The following is a 17,448-nucleotide window of genomic DNA, read 5'->3' on the forward strand; positions in this document are numbered from 1 at the left end:
TTTCTCTAAATGCATTTTTTAAATGTGAATTTATCTGTAATTACACCGGCTCCGTTTTCTTTGACCAGGCCACGCTCGAAGCCTGCTTTGGCGCGAGAAAATTTCGCTAATTACGATCTTCTTTTGCCGGGAAAGCGACCGCTGCGGGAATGTGGTAATTGGCAGCTTCCGACGAACGCCTCGAGGAATTATGTTCTTTAGGCTTTTCGTCCGTCTTTCTGCTTTCATCACCGTCCAACAACTAATTGCTACGATATTCGTGAAACGTACCGGACCATTTTTCCACCTAGATAGCGTATCGATTAAAATAAATTCGTTGCGTTACATCGAAGAGACCAAACGAAATATGTGTCCATGTGGAATAACAAATTTGGCCTCCACCCAATACAAAAGAAGTATTTGCGTTACGGTATATCCTCCTCTATATCTACCGCGCAACTTTTCTATATAAATTTTTTTATATCGTTATAAATATCGTAACAAATATGCAAGGTGGACGTTACTTGGCATAGTTATTTAGCATACGTATATGGTAAGAAAGAATATTTTGACAAGTACTTCGCCCCTCTAAGGTTCTGGGATAAGTACGGTGCGGTGCTTTACCTCCCGCTTATCAGGAGGCATCGATCCCTTCGCCACTGCATGATCCAATCCTTTAAACAAAGTCTCTATTCTTTGACAATGCGATATCGGGCCATTTGCCAACAGTCTACCTCTCTGTCAATTTATTCTTCGTCAAAATGTTTTATGCATCCTCTAACAGTGATGTCGTTGTTTTGAAACATACTTGTGGAACATATTCGTGGCAGCGATGAAAAAACGGAAATCGAGTGTCTCCCAGCGAAATTTCAGATTCTCGATGATAATATTCCCTTCTTCTCGCTAGTGCCATTTGACTTAGAAAACCGGCCAAGTGTGGAATATTTAAATTCCTACCGTCGGAAATTGTTCCACCCTCGCATGCTGCCGCGTAGACACGCTTCGTTACCTCTTACGATTATTGCACGGAGGGTAGAAAGCACCTCATATGACGCATACCGAACTGCTGCACTTCCACTACGATATTAATATTTCGTGTCGCGATGTTATATTAATACAGCTCACATATAGAGTACCTACTACACGGCAAGTGCCGTGTTCTCCAAGACTATCGTAAATCGTGGCTAACTTTCTACCATCTTATGACCAATTCCGCTTTCTAAGGATCTGCAGAGACGAAGAATAGGGGAAAGAAACGAATGTGAGTACGGGCGAGGCTGGTTCGATGCAAAAGAGATAGGTGCGGAAAATACGAAGCTATAAATAAGTTTAACGTTATTAAATAAATTACTTAAATTTATGCAAAAGCAGCACAAACTCCTAATCCCGTAGCATAATATTTAAAGCGAGAAAATTTAAGCACGAAATAATCCTGAATTCTCGTCACAAGTGGTATGTTTGTCCATTTACAGTTTTTTCATTCGTGAAAGTTTAGCTAAAACAGCGATTTCGCCAGAATCTCTCCTTCCTGTCTTCCTCCCACTCTCCGTTTCACTTGCCACATCCCTGTTTTTCCCGCATTCAAATGAATATTGCAGTTAGGTGGAACTGAATTGGTACATAAAAGTGTGGCACCCTGTTTGGTGGCAGATAAATTATATCTGGCACCGTAAAAACTTTTATAAATACAAGCGCGGTCGGCCGCCCCACGCGTTTTCTTGCAATCAGTGTGAGTGATAAAAAAAGAAATAGAGAGAGAGAAAATAACACCCGGAGTTTTCCACTTAGCGACGCGATTTGTTATTCGTCTCGGAAGTTGTCCCGAGTAGACAACGACAATGGGGGGTGCAGCAAGAATATTGCGCCGACTTGGTATTTTTTAATTTATCTGGCTACTGTATTTTACGCCACGCTACCATAAACATATAACCACGTAAAAATATGGAAATGTGAAAATATGACACTGCAACAATACGAAAATATCAAATGGTAAAGTGGCGAAAATAAACAAGTTGCTAGGATACAGCGGCATATTTTTGTCTAGAACACAAATAAAACAAATTATTCTGTTTTCCTGCACCGAACCTAAAAACATCGAGACAAATAAGAATAAAATTAATCGAAAGGAAATTGAATAGGTACTGTAATAAAAATAAAGTTACGGGTACATAATATATAGAGCGACCTAGAAATAGATCCAAAGTAGATAGTACTATGAAAAACCTTTGTGAATATATGTATTATGTGTGTGATAGAGAACATTTTCGAATTTCATTAGCGCTGTAATAAAACACAAATGCCACGATTATCTTGGCAAAATTTGAGACTAATCCGAGGATAAATAGCAAGCGTATACTGTATAAAAAATTGGTATTAAATCGACAGAATAATCGTCTTAAAGATGTAACAAGTGTCCAGGGCAATCCATACAGATATCAAGGCTTATTAACACAAGTGCAAATATTACGTTTTTGATGATAAATATAATATTGACAAAATCGAAATAGCAACGTAAAATCGATCAAATACGAAAGTATGTAAATAAGAAGTACGAACATATAATATAGCGCTACCGCAGTGCTACCAAATTTGCAAGATGATCGCTTGGTCGATGTAGCAACTTCCGTTTACTCGTCCACAAAACGGTACTCGCAAAATTTATTATTCCATCCGAAACGAATATAAAGGCTTCGTATTATCAGCAGCTCGTTGGTATATCTTTTATTGCGAACTACGCGCATGCAAATAAAAGAAACGGTCTCGACGACAACGCGTCGCGAACATCGGTATGAAACAGTATAAAATATCGATGTATCTACCAACTACGCGTATATCTGTACGATATGACGAATGTCAGTTGTTACACGACAGCCGTGCGATGAAAAGCGTCAAGAGAACTGATGATTTACCGCGGCGATTGATGTCAGTTTCAGCAGAAACAAATGGATTGATTCTGGAAAGTGATTTGGCGCGTGCTACGAAATTATCGAAATTATCCAAGGACGAGACTTTACGTGTTGGTAGCGATCATCGCATCTGAAATTAAGTTGATTTATTAAGTGATTATATACTTAGGTACGTCTTTCTCTGTTGAAAGTAGAAGGTGAGAAGATGAATTCTTCGTATCGGGTCGAGTAATGTGTTCGTTCGCGTTTTTTTCAAAATGATCGGCTACCAAGTGTTATTATTTAGGTGCATGGAATTTATTTATTGCAATCTAATCTTCCGTAACCAAATACATATACTTTTCACGTTCCATAGACAAATCGGCTTGTTTATGGACGAGTCTGATACTCTACTATTTTAAATTTTCAAAAACTCTGAAATAATTACAAGATACTTTCGTCAGGTTGGATGCTTTAAACTTCGTTTGTAATATTTCTATGTAAAAAATAAAAAATTTGACGCTGTTCACTTTTTATACCAATCTATCTTTTACTGCCAAATGCCTTCGTTAGATTAAATTTGTTCGTATAAAATTATTCATTCCATATTCGCGTAAAACATGTCCCGGAAAATATGATCGTACCGTGGCACGAATTTAACAGGGTCGCTAATATAAAGGAGAACGAAATTATTATTCAATTTAATAATTGCAGAAGTTAATACAGAAGTTTATTGAACAGTCTGCACGAAGATCTAGAAATTCATCGTGGCGATGTCTTGCAAAAAATTCTGCTACTATCGGAAAACTCGGTTGACCGAAGACTCAGAGTGTTTAACGCCTGCGCTGGAGATTTTCACGAGAGCTCATCGTTTATTAAAAAATTTTATGGACTTGTACAAGTTCGTCCGACGATCGCTTAATTAGCAATAATTTTGCTAATTTCCGTATATGATGCCAAACGAGCTGTTTGGCATCATATACGGAAAATAACTCGAGGAATAACTGTATTTGAAAAAATCAGGATCCACGAGGGGAAATGTTGCGGCATGAATTACGATGCGGTTCCTTTACACGGAGCCCTGGATATTGTGGCCACGGCAATGACATCAATAGTCTGTGGAAACGTAAAAAAGGGATCTCAACGATCTGGATTGTTTCGTAATATGTTCCCTTGCGTTCGCTGTCAAGATATGGAAGTTCTGCCAGAAGAAATTGTTCGCAAAGTAATAATTCAAATTTAGATTTTAAAGAATCGCGATATTTACTAGATAACACATTTGTAGCTCTTCGGGTTTCCCGAACAAATTAAAAACACGATCGAAGCCCGAAGAACCACACGTATGTCGTATAACGATAAAACATTTCTTTCGTCGTAATCGTTGATTGAAAAATGTACGACTATCAATTTTATCGTATCATTTCCTACGGCTGTTAATATTTCGTACCATTTTTTTGTTTATCGAGACAACGATATTTACTGCACTACCGTGATAAAACGTCAGGACACGTACTTGTATTATATATTATATTTTAATTACAAAATTGCGATTAACTCGAACCGAAATCATTCTATTCCTTATAATTATCATAGCTACATAAGATAGAAGACAATTTCATATTATTATTATGCATAAATATCAGCCGTCTAATTATAATAATTATTTAAAATATGAATTTATTTTCTCTCTCTCTCTCTCTTTATATATATATATATATATATGGAATGACCTAATATATACCATTTCTGTGTACTTGTTTTATTACAAATAGGTGGATATAATTATGACGTGTTTAGAAAGGTGCTGTGCCATCGAGAACATTACACGTCGAGTAAAAGATGTCTTATGCATTTTGGAAAGATTAGCACCTTGCGCAATGTCAGAAAAATTTCAAACGTTATCGCTCCTTTTAAAAGAAATAATGAGAAAGCTGATTTGTTGTGGTCAGGATTTAGAAGGTAATTTTTTGTTCAGTAGCGTACTATCAAGAATCGTATTTTTACAAATAAATCGGATAAATTGGGCGGAAAGCAACGAAAAGGGTGAAACTAACGATACATTAAATTATAAGTTCCCGTAAACGGAGAAAAAGTAATTGCGAACTGGCGAGAAGACCTTTCGAACAGTTAACGGGATTACGAGGTTTACTAATGAAGTTGGTATTAATTATGCGAGTTCTCGAGTTTTACGAGATTTTTATGACGTCGTTGTAGAACCATTCGGCAATACGCAGACCAAGCTGATACTAAATCTTGTGAATAACTTTATTCGTGACTGGAGCGAAAAGAGGTCTGGATCGCGACCCTGTCTCAGGATCTGTAGATTTTGCGATCGTGTGGTTAATGAAACCACTCGACAGTGGGTATGTAATAATTTCAATATTTAATAACGATATATCGATCGTTAATCACAGCTAGCCTCTAATACGGAAGATAAAAACGGAATTGATTATAAAATTAATAGAAACTTCTCCTAATAATAAATAAAATTGTATATAATTGTTAATTATCGTTAGGGCCTTTTATTAATTACACGTTTTATTGGATACACGTATAACGTTTAGGGACTTAAATAATTTTAACGAACCATGAAACGTAAATAGAATCAAATAGATTTATTAGCGAATAGAGAAAATCCGCTAAATAAGGACAGATACACCAACAAAATATTTATTTATACGTATATTAGCATAGTGTATATGAACAAAAATTATATCAGATAAATATGCAGATTTTATTAGAATTATACATACTTATACATATATATTTTAATCATATAAATCAAAAGCTATTTTTATGATTTTTCAATAATTCTTATCTTTAAGTAGTTGTTTATCATTTCACATCAATTTTTCAATCGGAATGTCTTTCATTATTATATTTAGAAATCATTATAACGCTAACGATTTACGATGAAAAAATATACGTATAGTTTTTACTTTGCCTGGATAATGTTACATATTGCTTGTCATAAAATTCTTAAACTTAATCGAAGTCAGTGAAAGAACCTCCTCGAGAAATCTTTAGAGAAAAGTTTGTGGATCTTTACTAGACTTTCATAAACTCTTTTAAACCTTGTTAAGTTTAAAACATCTTGAACTTTTTAATGAAATTTTCGAATTTTAAACCTACAATTTGCTCTAACTTAATAAGTTATTTATAACACAGGTTGTCTCAGTTTGCCTCAAAGCTTCCTCTACCTCATTGAAATAAACAAAAAAGTCATCCGTTTTACAACTCGAAACTTTACTTGAGTATTCCAATTTCTTCGTTTTATTCTTCGAAATAACATTTTAAGTATATTCTATTCATTAATTTTCCTTAATAATATTTTGACAAACATCGCGTTATCTATAATTATTTATAAAATGTGAATATTTATTTGTAAGATACAAATTTTGAAAATTTTTAATGTAGAGACAACTTGTTTGTGTCTTCGTAGAGTGTTACAAAACTCGTATTCTATCTATGTAAGTTGTACTACAATCTACAATAAGGTACTGTGTTTTGCTTCCATCGCGTCGCATCTCGGTCGATACATATCATAAAGATATTAGAACTCTTTACAGAAAGCGAGATAAACGCGAGACTGCGGATTTTTATAGAAATTCATATTTTCACAAATACGAATATCACAGATAAGAATAGAACCAAGGCATGTTAATATTACGAACAATACTATACTTTAGATATTTTATATACTTTTGCATATCACGTGCATTTCTGTATCGTCAAGTTTCTCATAATTGCATAAAAATCCGCTGTCTATATAGAAACTATAGAAGATTGTTCAATTCTCATTATAGTACATTTATCTCTTACACGTATCGAGTTAGAATTGTCCTGATTTTACCAAAACGTCGATTTCATTTCACCAGGGAACATTTTGCTGCAACGAAGCTAAAAAATTTCACGACATCCGTATAGAATGGATTCTACGTCAGTCGATTACGTCAGTTAGTTACACGAAAACAATACTTGGTCAAAATCTGAACAATATAAAAAACAGATCCATAAGACTTCTCTGATCGACAGGACGCCAGTAAAGACGAAGCGATCGACTGGAGGCCGAAATCGAAATCTTCGAGGAACGAACGATTCGATGACGATTCAAGAACATACGCTTCCGTGGAAATATCCAGGACTGTAGATGTCACAGATTATGATGACAGTAGCGCGAGATTCGACGAGCGTACGAGCGTGAAGGAAAATCTAGAGAGTTCCGATCGAACGATAAAACATCGATCTGCCGGTGAGATAGGTGAGACACGTCGCGCGGAAGCTGAAGTGTTCTCGAAGAAAACAGAAAGAAAGATAGAAAGATACGACGATTCGAGTCGGGAATGGGATAAATTTGACAGAGCCGAGGGCAGGGATTTAACAAAGACAGCAGCTGGTACGTTGGAGGGAAAGATGAGAGGAAAAATAAAGAGGAACCGCCATATCGACAGAACCGGCGAGTATCCTATCACGCCAGATGGACGGGAGGAACGTGACGATGTTCCGTATAAAAGTAAGCTCGACAAGATCCGTGGATCGCGTGGTTTACGTGACACGAACGAGGAACGAGCAGCTGCTGGAAAAATGAAGAAAATTAAAAGGGACGCGAAGTATTTGAGCCAGAAGCGATTGGAATACACGGAATTCTCGGAAACGGAATCCGAAGCAACTGGAGTTCATCGATCGAGAGAAGGGGATAAAGGTGTACCGGTGATAACGGAGAAATCACCTAAAGAAAGAAGAAAGAATAAATTATACGGGCATACATTGGTAGAGAACGAAAGGAAGAAAATGGTCGAGAAGACGACAGACACGGATATCGAAGAGAAAACAACCGGCCGGCGAAACAGGAAGAAGCCACGAACGGAGGACATCGAGCTGGACGAAATGACGGATACAAGCGAGCGTAAAGAGGCTGATGGACGAAAGAAGAAGAAGGCAGATGCGTTTGACAATGGAAAGAAAGTGGTATCTTATACCTTCGACAAAGAAGACAAAGTTTTGAAATCTGGTGGAACGCAGGATGGGCGCTCGAGCAGCGAAAGGAACGAAACTGAGTCTATCTTAACGAAGAAACATAGGGACGGTAGGTATACCTGCTGTATACGTACATTATGAGAAGGAGTAGCAAAATTTCGAATCGTCAGTGATCTCTCGTAATCTACAGTTTTACGAATGTTAAACGCCAAGCTTTTGTACTTGGTACAGAGAGTTAAAAAAATTGCTATATATAAAAAATAGCTAAAGTATTAAAACTTAGAGAGTGTAGTTTGACGCAAAGTGTACTCAGGAACTTGTTGTCTGTCCGAAAGAAGTTTCGCGTACAACGTATAGAGTAACAGGCGTAATGATGCAATTAAATTTCTCTTTGCGTGCGAAGTTAAGCGTGGTGTAAGCAGCGCCGAAGATAAATCAACGCTCGATTCAGAGAATCAGAATAAGAAAGAGACAAGCAAATCGAGTAAGAAGGAACATAGACGGTCTGGTTCGGATAGAACTGAGGATAATTCTAGCAAGACGTATGGATCTCGTTACCACAAAAAAAGAGCGATATTCAGCGATATCCAAATCGGTAAGGTGAATTATTGTTTCCAAGTGATTCGAGATTCCGAAATCGAAAAAATTCATTTTTTACATATCTGATTTGCAATCGTTGCACGTAACAGTTTGATTTGTAACATTTAAGCACATTAAATGCGCAAAAAGCACGCGACATTTATGGATGTAAAATATGTAAGTATGTACGACAGATATATAAAATACATCCACGCTCGTAAGTATAAGATGGATATTATTTCGAACGGCACCGACCGCCGATCGGGACGAGATAGGTATCGTCGGACGAAATAGCAGACTCGACATATAACGTTTTAGTTTCGGGAAGCCTCTAGTTCCACTTCGGCTCAATCTCTATACGTACGTGTATAATACATTATCGATCGCGATTTGATCGAGTACACGGATGATTTGATCAGGCTACAGATATTTTTCACGACGAACAAGACGAGCGAATTGCCTGGCCATGAGAATATACGGATACTCTTCGATACAGTGTCGTAAATCCGATTACTTCTTTAGTTTCAGCGATCAATTTAATTAATTAAATTATTTAAATTTGATCTTTGCTGCATAGTGTTTCCTTCGCGTAAAAATAATGAATTTTTTATAATAATAGGCGCAGGAATCTATTTTCTATAAAATAGCAGTTGGCCGACTTCCACTATTATGATTCGCTCACAGAGACAAGCCAGCTAGTAACGTATTTCTATGGTAAAATAAAATTTTTTAACTCAAAAAACATTTCTGTAGAGGAATTTTCTTCGTTTTCTCGACGTCTAGAATCAAATAACCAGATAAAATAACAAAATTGAGTTGCTGCGCTGAATATTTTCCAGTCGTACCCACCTTAATCAGCAAATTACATATTCAGCCTACAGCTAGTAACGCAGCTAGTTTGCTTTATCAGGTCTTTCTTCGTACTTTATGTAAAAATATAATTTTCCGATTTTAAAGGTTAAACATATCGACTTTCATTCTTACTACTAGCTTCAACTTTCTTCGTTCGATAAGTAAGATAAAGAAAGAAGATTTAAAAGCTACTTTCTTTCAACTTAAATCGCGAGATCTCGATTCGACCATCAATGGTATCCAATTCGACGTTATTATCGAGATTTCTGACTCGATGGAGATTGACCAAAGTCCGATACCAAATCGTCATTAATCGGGAACATTTAGGGCCTGGCAGCGTTTCGTCATCATTATCGTATCGCATCCAAATAATGTGGTTTGCGTGTATACAGCGTGGCGAGTTCGGCATCCTCGTGAAATTTCTACGTTACAGACGATCGAAGCCCGATCGAGTACCAATTATCAAACCAGCACTTCGTGAAGCTCGGTTGGACAGTGCTGCCGGTTGCCAAAACCATGAGGAAAATTATCCAGTATCGAGCAAAGCCTTCGAAACCTGGTCTCGACTGGTACGTAAACGAATCAATACGACGTAATCAACGTAATCGTAACGCAAGGCGTAATCGTACTTTAGCTTTAACCAAGTTAAAGTACGCACTTTCAGCATTCTTTTTAACAAGCAGATTTTTATTACAATTTTTCGGAAAAGCTGTAACGAAGTCGAAATTACAACTCTTTTTCGTAGCTTAGGTAAATCTGTATACATGTGTATGTATTCATAAGACATTTCTTGTTCAAAGATATTAAAGGTATTATAGAGTATAATCATTCTAAGGTATATCATAAGGTATGTTTTTTGCATCTACCGAATAATCCGCTTCTTTAATCTTTTTTTTAATCTGCCATAATTTTTGAGAAAGCTATAATTGTACGTACCATATAAAAAATATCGGAAGAAATAGTTAGGAAATTTTAGATTTACGATATTTTATAAAGCCGCTGGTTGTCACGTAACAAAGTAATGTTTTCAATCTAAAAAGCAATTTTTTATTTTAATCGATTTTCATTTCAACTATTTACTGTATTTTCTTCTATTATTGGCAGCGTCAATCAATAAATTACCGAATATAGAGGATAGCAAATTCTTGATATATTCAGAAATTCTGAATTTGATTAACCAAACTCGTCATCCGTGGAATTCGATCACGCGAAATAGCTCGTTAAATTTTATGCATCGATGAATCGACGATCTAACGCTATACTTGTGAGCTATCCTGGTAGGTAGTCATATGAGCGCTCAACGATTTCTCAACGCTGCGGCCCATTACCGAGTAATATTTCGCGAGGACGAAGAGTAACGTAGCATGTATCGTTAAAAAAAGGAATAGAAGATGCGAATCGCGCTATAACCTGTACGATGATCGTATCCTTGTTGTAGAAAGGCAGAAAGTTCTGGCTTTAATTTCTTTAAAGTAATTCTCATTGCGTTTATTTAAATATTATTCGATATTAGCGATCGAACGAAGAGAAAAGTCGCGAGACCAAAGTAACGCGAAAGCGAACAAACTAAAAATTCGTCGATTCACATCGCATTCGCATCAACTGTAAACAAACTTCGAAATTAGTTGCTAACGAGTTAACTATTAGTTTGAAGCGCAAAGCTAACAAGATGGCATTGAAGACGGTGCCGCGTACTAACTTGTTGCTGCAAACCAACTTCTCTAATTTATTATAATTAATCATTAATCCTTTTATATGTTCTCTCGTTCGTTAGGTTGAAAAAGCACAATCTCTAGTTTAAACTTGCTAATATAATCTGTTTAGTTAAAAAGTTAGTGAAGAGAATCAGGAAAGGGAATAAAACAAGTATGAGAGGAGCTTCGGAATATGGAAACTCGACTATCGCGAATTATAGGCACAAGGAAAATCTTAATATATCGTATAACGAGGAAAAAACATTTTCATTTATGTTATATCGGACAATGCTTTTTCTATCTTTGCACGTTTACACATTTGCTTTTATAATACATCCTCTGTTGTTTGTCAGGTTCGGAAAGCACAAACTCAATGGAAGAATGTATTACGACGATGAAGCTCGTATTTTTGTCAATTTTCACAGCGGTGGATCGGCAGAAGTGTTTTACCCGAACGGAGCGATGGCTATTAAACTCCAGAGACCGCAAAATCGAAAATGTAATTATCGAAGTAAAGTATCAACGTGTTTTGATTGGAATCGATAATCTCGTTGAAAGTTGTAAATTAGCAGGGCGAGGCAATTATTGCTAGTTACATAAAAAGCATATGACAGACCTCATGGATTTCAATGATCTTGAAATATGTTGTCACGTGATTCTGAATAATCGAATTTCACCGATACGCGTAATTGCCGTTCGGCCTTAATTTCGAATATTATTTAATCAATCGATTTCGCAAAGTTATTTTCGATACTACGTGCTGCTACAGGCAGTTGCCGACGAAGGTATTCAATCACTTGTGAAAACCTTTTACGAATGTATTATACGTTATAAGAAATATTTTGCAATTTCATTGGCACTGCCACAAAACTCGACTGTCACGATCGTATCGGTAGAAACTATAAGATAGCTAGTGCGAGTATATATCTTTAATACCCGTTATATGTTTAAGATCGTTATTTATACCGTAGACTAATTTTTTAATTAATCTGTGATTACAGACAGAGACTATCTTGCTTCTTTTATATACATTTTCGGAAAATCTAATTTCGTAGAATCATAAAATACGAATCTACCAATATATGCACATATCGCAAAAAATTATAATCTTATTTTCGGTAATTATCGATTCCTACTGATATAAATTTTATTAGGCTTTCATAAATTGTAACTGAAAGATTAGTTAATACGTAAAACATTGAACATAACAAGTATGTATTTACTTGGCGCAATGAGGTAGGAAATTACCATTCGTATATTGGAATGTTCATAATTTAAAGGTTAGAGTTAAATACATGTCAATAGAACGTATTAAATTTAATTATGTAATTTGTGAATATCACGAAAGAGATTATACATGTATAATTTAAATCAAATATGTTTATACAACGATTTATTAGTATAAATAATTCACATTGATCCAAGTAAATGGATATTAATACAGTAATATTACGTACAACCTGTACTTATTATTAGATTCTCTATCAATTTTACCAGTACAATTGAAGGGAGTAATAATATTTTGGAAATTAATATCTAGAATATTCTGGCATTGAAATTCTGCTAATTTTAAATGATCACTCGTAGAATGTTTAAAATATTTCAAACGGATCAAACAGATGGAAAAAATTCACCTCCAGCTGGACGATCGATTATACCAGGGTTGCTGAAAAGCGAAACTTATTTTCATCGGTGTTCTTTGAACGAAATTATTCTTTAATCTTAATTTCGTTATCACGATATTTGCCACTATTAAGGAAAACTAGGGCAAAGCTCTAGAAATGACGAGGTAAAGTAAAATGAAAAATGTTGTAGTAACGGTGGTCGCGATAGATATGTTTCCATCATCGTAAGTAAAATTACTCGATGATAGAATAAAATTAGAATACTGTCATATGTATTTTCTCCATTTCTGCACCTTCAAATTTCGCATAAATGCGTAATAATACGTAATCTAGCGATCATAAAAGAACGCTACTTTCGGCAACCCTAGTAACGTAATAGAAAGACCTTTCCCGGCGAAATAGCAAGAAACAAGCGTAAAAATGATCGAAATCGATTTCAAGACGATATGTATACTGTATTCAGCCCAGGAGGTAAAGATTGCATGGGAGTAAAGAGGGATTCGCAAATTGTCGCCGTATTCGACACCGTAGGCAACGGTGCTGTCTTCGACGAGGACGGTGCGACCAGGTTCGTATTGGAAAAGAATTTCGCTGGAATTTTTAATTACTGTCGCTCTAGACACCTTCCGTTCAAGTTTCCAATTGTTTCTGCAGGCTGTCGTACAACCAGATTGGAGGAATTTGGAGGGATAATCCGACAGGAGTACCGCTGACGTGGAAGTGGGACATCCGCGAAAAGAAATCGATAACCAAAATCGTGTATCTGGTGGGTGTCGATTTCTCCATTTCCTATATTTATTCAATTAGTTTGAAAGCGATTGATTATGGAAACGTTCTAAAAACGATGTACAATACCGTTTACAAGCGTTTCCGCGCTTTAGTCAATTTCTAGCGACAGCACCTAAAGACGAAAGTAAACGTACTGTTACTCGTATTAATAACCGGGCATGGCACTATCTCTCTATTTATATAAGAGGGGTTGATTTAAATATCGCGTTGTTTATTCCGTTTACGATAATACGAGGCGCTTATCGCAGCTTGAAAATACAAACAATTTCTTGCAAACAACGTGTTTGATGTTCGACAAAAGATCGTCTTACTCTTACACCACACCGATATTCGGACGCTTGTCACGTTTTGCGTAACTTTATTTGTTACGTAAAAATCTGTCGTACGAATAAACATCATTGTTAGGAAGAAACTGTTTACGTAATTTTAAGCTACGATAAATGTAGAATATTCATATTTTCATAGAACAGGCAACACGATATTTAAAAATCATCCCTCCCTTATATTATCATACAAAACAATAAATAGCAACATGGTACTGTGTTCGAATATTGATGCGACTAACTGTATATACCATTGCATGCATCTATTATTTAAATGTTTCTGCACGTATTAACGTCAAGAGACTCTTGATTAGCTTCAAAGAATTTCTTTGATCTGGCATTAGTATAACGGAAAAACGAATGGACATGGAAATAGAGAGCCTGCGAGTTAACAAAAGAAGTTAACGCAAGAATCGACGACCAAAAGTTCCAATTTTTTACAATTACATATCACCTTCTAATCTTAAATCTGTTATATTTTGCTACGACGATTACGAAGAATTAAGTAACTAATTCATAAGTCAGTATCTGTATGTCCAGGAGAAATCGGCAATGCACATAGAGAAGCTTTTGGATCTGGCAGAGAGGAGAATATTAAAAAGGTAGGAATGTTGGAGAAAATTCGACGATGTTCATAAACGATTTCATTAGCATTCGTGTTCGACGCAAAATCCGTTCAGTTCCGCAAGTGTCAAAGCGTCGACATCGCCTGCGAGTCCGCGAAATAAGGAGAAGAAGGTCGAGGAGCTGAAACCTGTTGTTCCAGAGCACGACGACGAGGAAGAAGAGGTCGAGTCCGGGTACGTTGAGGAAAAAAAGTAGAATAATCGCGCTTCACCGAGGGTTTGCTAATTACAACGGGTTCGCCTCAATACGCGAAACCGTTCATAACCGTGTCTTTCAATTAAAACTATATGTGACGTCGGCGAGCTTCCAACTTTTCTCCTTCCAGCGAACATTGACTAGACGAATAAACATTAATGTCTAATGCAGCAACAATTCACCCATACGAATTCACGCTACATTTCCTCGTCACTTAATCACCACCGGACTAAATATTATCGCCACAAATCTGAATCGCGATATCACGTTGTTATAACGTAAAGGTTTCTTTCTTATTTCTCTGTACGTTAGAGATACGTATCTTTTTATATCTTTATTTCTATTCGTATATTTTATATCTGGTCCGTGAAACTTATTCGAATCTTCCGCATCTTAGACAAATTCGTTCCGACGATACTCACCACTTCAGACCGATCCACTTAAACGTGAACGACTATGTCGGCTTAAAAATTTTCAATAGGACAAATATTATACTTCGATTCCTCGCTGACAAGAAGAGTATAAGGTAATATGGAAACAAACAACGCCAAATGTCTACTTTGTTCAGTTTCGACGTTACGATATAACGTTAAAACGAATATCATCGAGTTATAGTTCGTATAAGATTATTTCAATTTATTTCGTATCGTATGGTCGATGCGACTATTGGAACGAAAGCTATCTAATGGCTTTAGCGAAATTTGATAAGTTATAAATTACGAATTATTAGTAGTATTAGTAAATTCTTTTGCATAACATTAACGGGTTTTACAAGTCACTTCATTGTGTTCCATTTAACATAAAATTGTCGAATTGTAGAAAGAATCTATAGCCTAGAATTTATAACTTCTCAGTTCACTAATAACAGTTGATCGATTATTTTGCAAGAGGTACCAGTTGACAATTTATTACGTAATTCATTTTACCAATTGTAGAATACAGTTGGGTACGATTTTAAATTTAAACGAGGAAGTAGAATCTTATTTCGTGGACGCGAGCCTAAAACACGGTATGCTGAAGTAAGTAATTGCTTCATAATTTTGTCGAGATCATATCGATTCTACGATATAAACGAATAAAAGATGTACTTATCGTTTTGTTTGTAACAGATGCAAATTCGAGGAACTGTTACCGTCTCGTTCGAAATTGGACATGATCATGGATGGCATAGCCGAAAAGATCCAGAAAGTCAGAAGATCAGCAAGATATCGTGAACTTATGATGGCCAAGTATAGACCGTTGTTGCGTGTCTGGAAAATGTCAGGAACTAGATGTCGTCCACGATAATTTAAATTTATCCTTTCTTTAGCATAACGAATTTATTAAGATTATCCTTCTTATTGAAAATTAATAAATCCTCCTCGTATTTTTAATAATTTAACAATTTACATATCTAATAAGGAGTAAATTTTGTCATGCATATACGAGATTTTATAACAGCTGTAATTACCAATTAACAAGTTCACATAATTACGCAATTTTCACCCGAATTTTCTATAAACACAGCTTCAACGCGGTTTAAATGCATTTTTATCTGAATTTTACATGATAATTCTTGTACATTCGTTTTTCCCCTTCCGCGTGCGTTAATCTTCGATGGTTGAAAATTTGTTGAAAAATACATAATTTTAAAGGCGGTCTTCCGTTTTTCTCTTTCTTTCAATAAAAATATATCAAAAATAATAATTATTTGCCAATTATTGCTTACTCCGTTAATAAAAACAACCCAAATCGTACGTTTTTTCCTTGATATATTTTTGAATAATATTTATATAATTTATATTTATAATTTGAATAATATTTTCAATTTCATATTGTTCGTTAATTATTATTTTTCATTTTCCTCTACGAACTCTTTCCTACAGCAACTTTGAATTATTATTATTATTATTAATTATTATTATTAAAGATTTTCGTTCGTTATACGTCTACCGTAGTTGTTTATTCAAATTCACATTTATAATTTTATATGATATGTAGTTTCCTTTGAATAATTTGTATATTTTTGCATATAATATGCACTCTGCAAATATTTGCATCTGGAAATTTTCCATAAATGAATAAATTAAGTCGTACGAGCAACTATAACGCATCGAGTCGGCGTGCGCCACGTACAAGAAAACATCAAAGATGTACCGAAAAACTTCCACTGAGCCGACACAATCCTATACAAACGTGGCGCGGCTCTTCTATGGGAAAAAATCAACGAATCAAGATACGATTTATTACGACATCTATTTTATTCGCCAGAATTAGCCGTCTCTGACTTGCGTTTATTCCCACGGTTGAAAAAATTTCTTGCTGAAGAGAAATTCGAGAGAAAGCAGTTATAGAAGCCGCTCGTGAATACTTTCCGAATCTTGATAAAGCGGAGTTTCCTAAAAATGTAAAACGATCGAAGGAACGGAGAACATCGAGAAATAGAATAGAACAACTTGAGAACGATACGAGCTGTTTTCCTATCGTATCTCGAGCACTTTTCGAATGATTTTCACGTATTTTCCACGATTGAGAAATAATTAATCCATCAAGGACCAATTTTGCGTTATCGAGTTTCGTCTTTTTTAAGGTCGTCCGATTACGAAAGGAAAGTTAAGCGATATATTTTCCGTAATCGTATCTTCCTCCATCTTCTTCCTCCATCAAACCGAAACCTTACAATTTTATGAAATTAAAGAAGAATGAAATATCTGTAGCAGACCTTTGCCTTTGACTTGTGCATCGAAGTTGCGAAAGGTGTCTGTTATTCCATTTACTTTCGTCGTACCGTGACACGATGATATGTACGGTATATGTTACGTTATTCGCATCCATCGATACCGCTGCATTTGCGTTAGTTTAACGTATTGTTTCAGTGCTTGGTCCTTTATAGGTTTAGGGAATGACAGCCAATGCCGAAAGGACGAAGAAGAGGAACGCAGGA

The 17,448-nt window shown here is 35.8% G+C and overlaps 1 protein-coding gene across 1 annotated transcript; it reads left to right on the forward strand.

Moving 5' to 3' along the window:
- Positions 1–3,828: 3,828 nt before the first annotated feature.
- Positions 3,829–16,077, forward strand: LOC105680575. The gene is made up of 15 exons (XM_033320100.1): positions 3,829–4,089; positions 4,637–4,823; positions 5,079–5,227; positions 6,743–6,820; positions 6,900–7,950; positions 8,245–8,436; positions 9,706–9,841; positions 11,320–11,465; positions 13,033–13,159; positions 13,246–13,357; positions 14,244–14,305; positions 14,384–14,522; positions 14,786–15,051; positions 15,461–15,544; positions 15,635–16,077. Exons 1-15 carry the CDS (start codon positions 3,913–3,915, stop codon positions 15,810–15,812), a joined length of 3,084 nt encoding a protein of 1,027 aa, XP_033175991.1. The 5' UTR covers positions 3,829–3,912; the 3' UTR covers positions 15,813–16,077.
- The last annotated feature ends 1,371 nt before the right edge of the window (positions 16,078–17,448 follow it).

Source organism: Bombus impatiens, unplaced genomic scaffold, assembly GCF_000188095.3.
Source record: "Bombus impatiens unplaced genomic scaffold, BIMP_2.2 scf_0235, whole genome shotgun sequence".
Taxonomy (NCBI): domain Eukaryota; kingdom Metazoa; phylum Arthropoda; class Insecta; order Hymenoptera; family Apidae; genus Bombus; species Bombus impatiens.

Coding starts and splice junctions, on each gene's coding strand:
- LOC105680575 (XM_033320100.1), top strand. CDS start 3,913: ATGAATTACGATGCGGTTCCTTTACACGGAGCCCTGGATATTGTGGCC. Junction 7,951..8,244: donor AACGAAGAAACATAGGGACG/GTAGGTATACCT, acceptor TTGCGTGCGAAG/TTAAGCGTGGTGTAAGCAGC. Junction 9,842..11,319: donor TCGAAACCTGGTCTCGACTG/GTACGTAAACGA, acceptor GTTGTTTGTCAG/GTTCGGAAAGCACAAACTCA.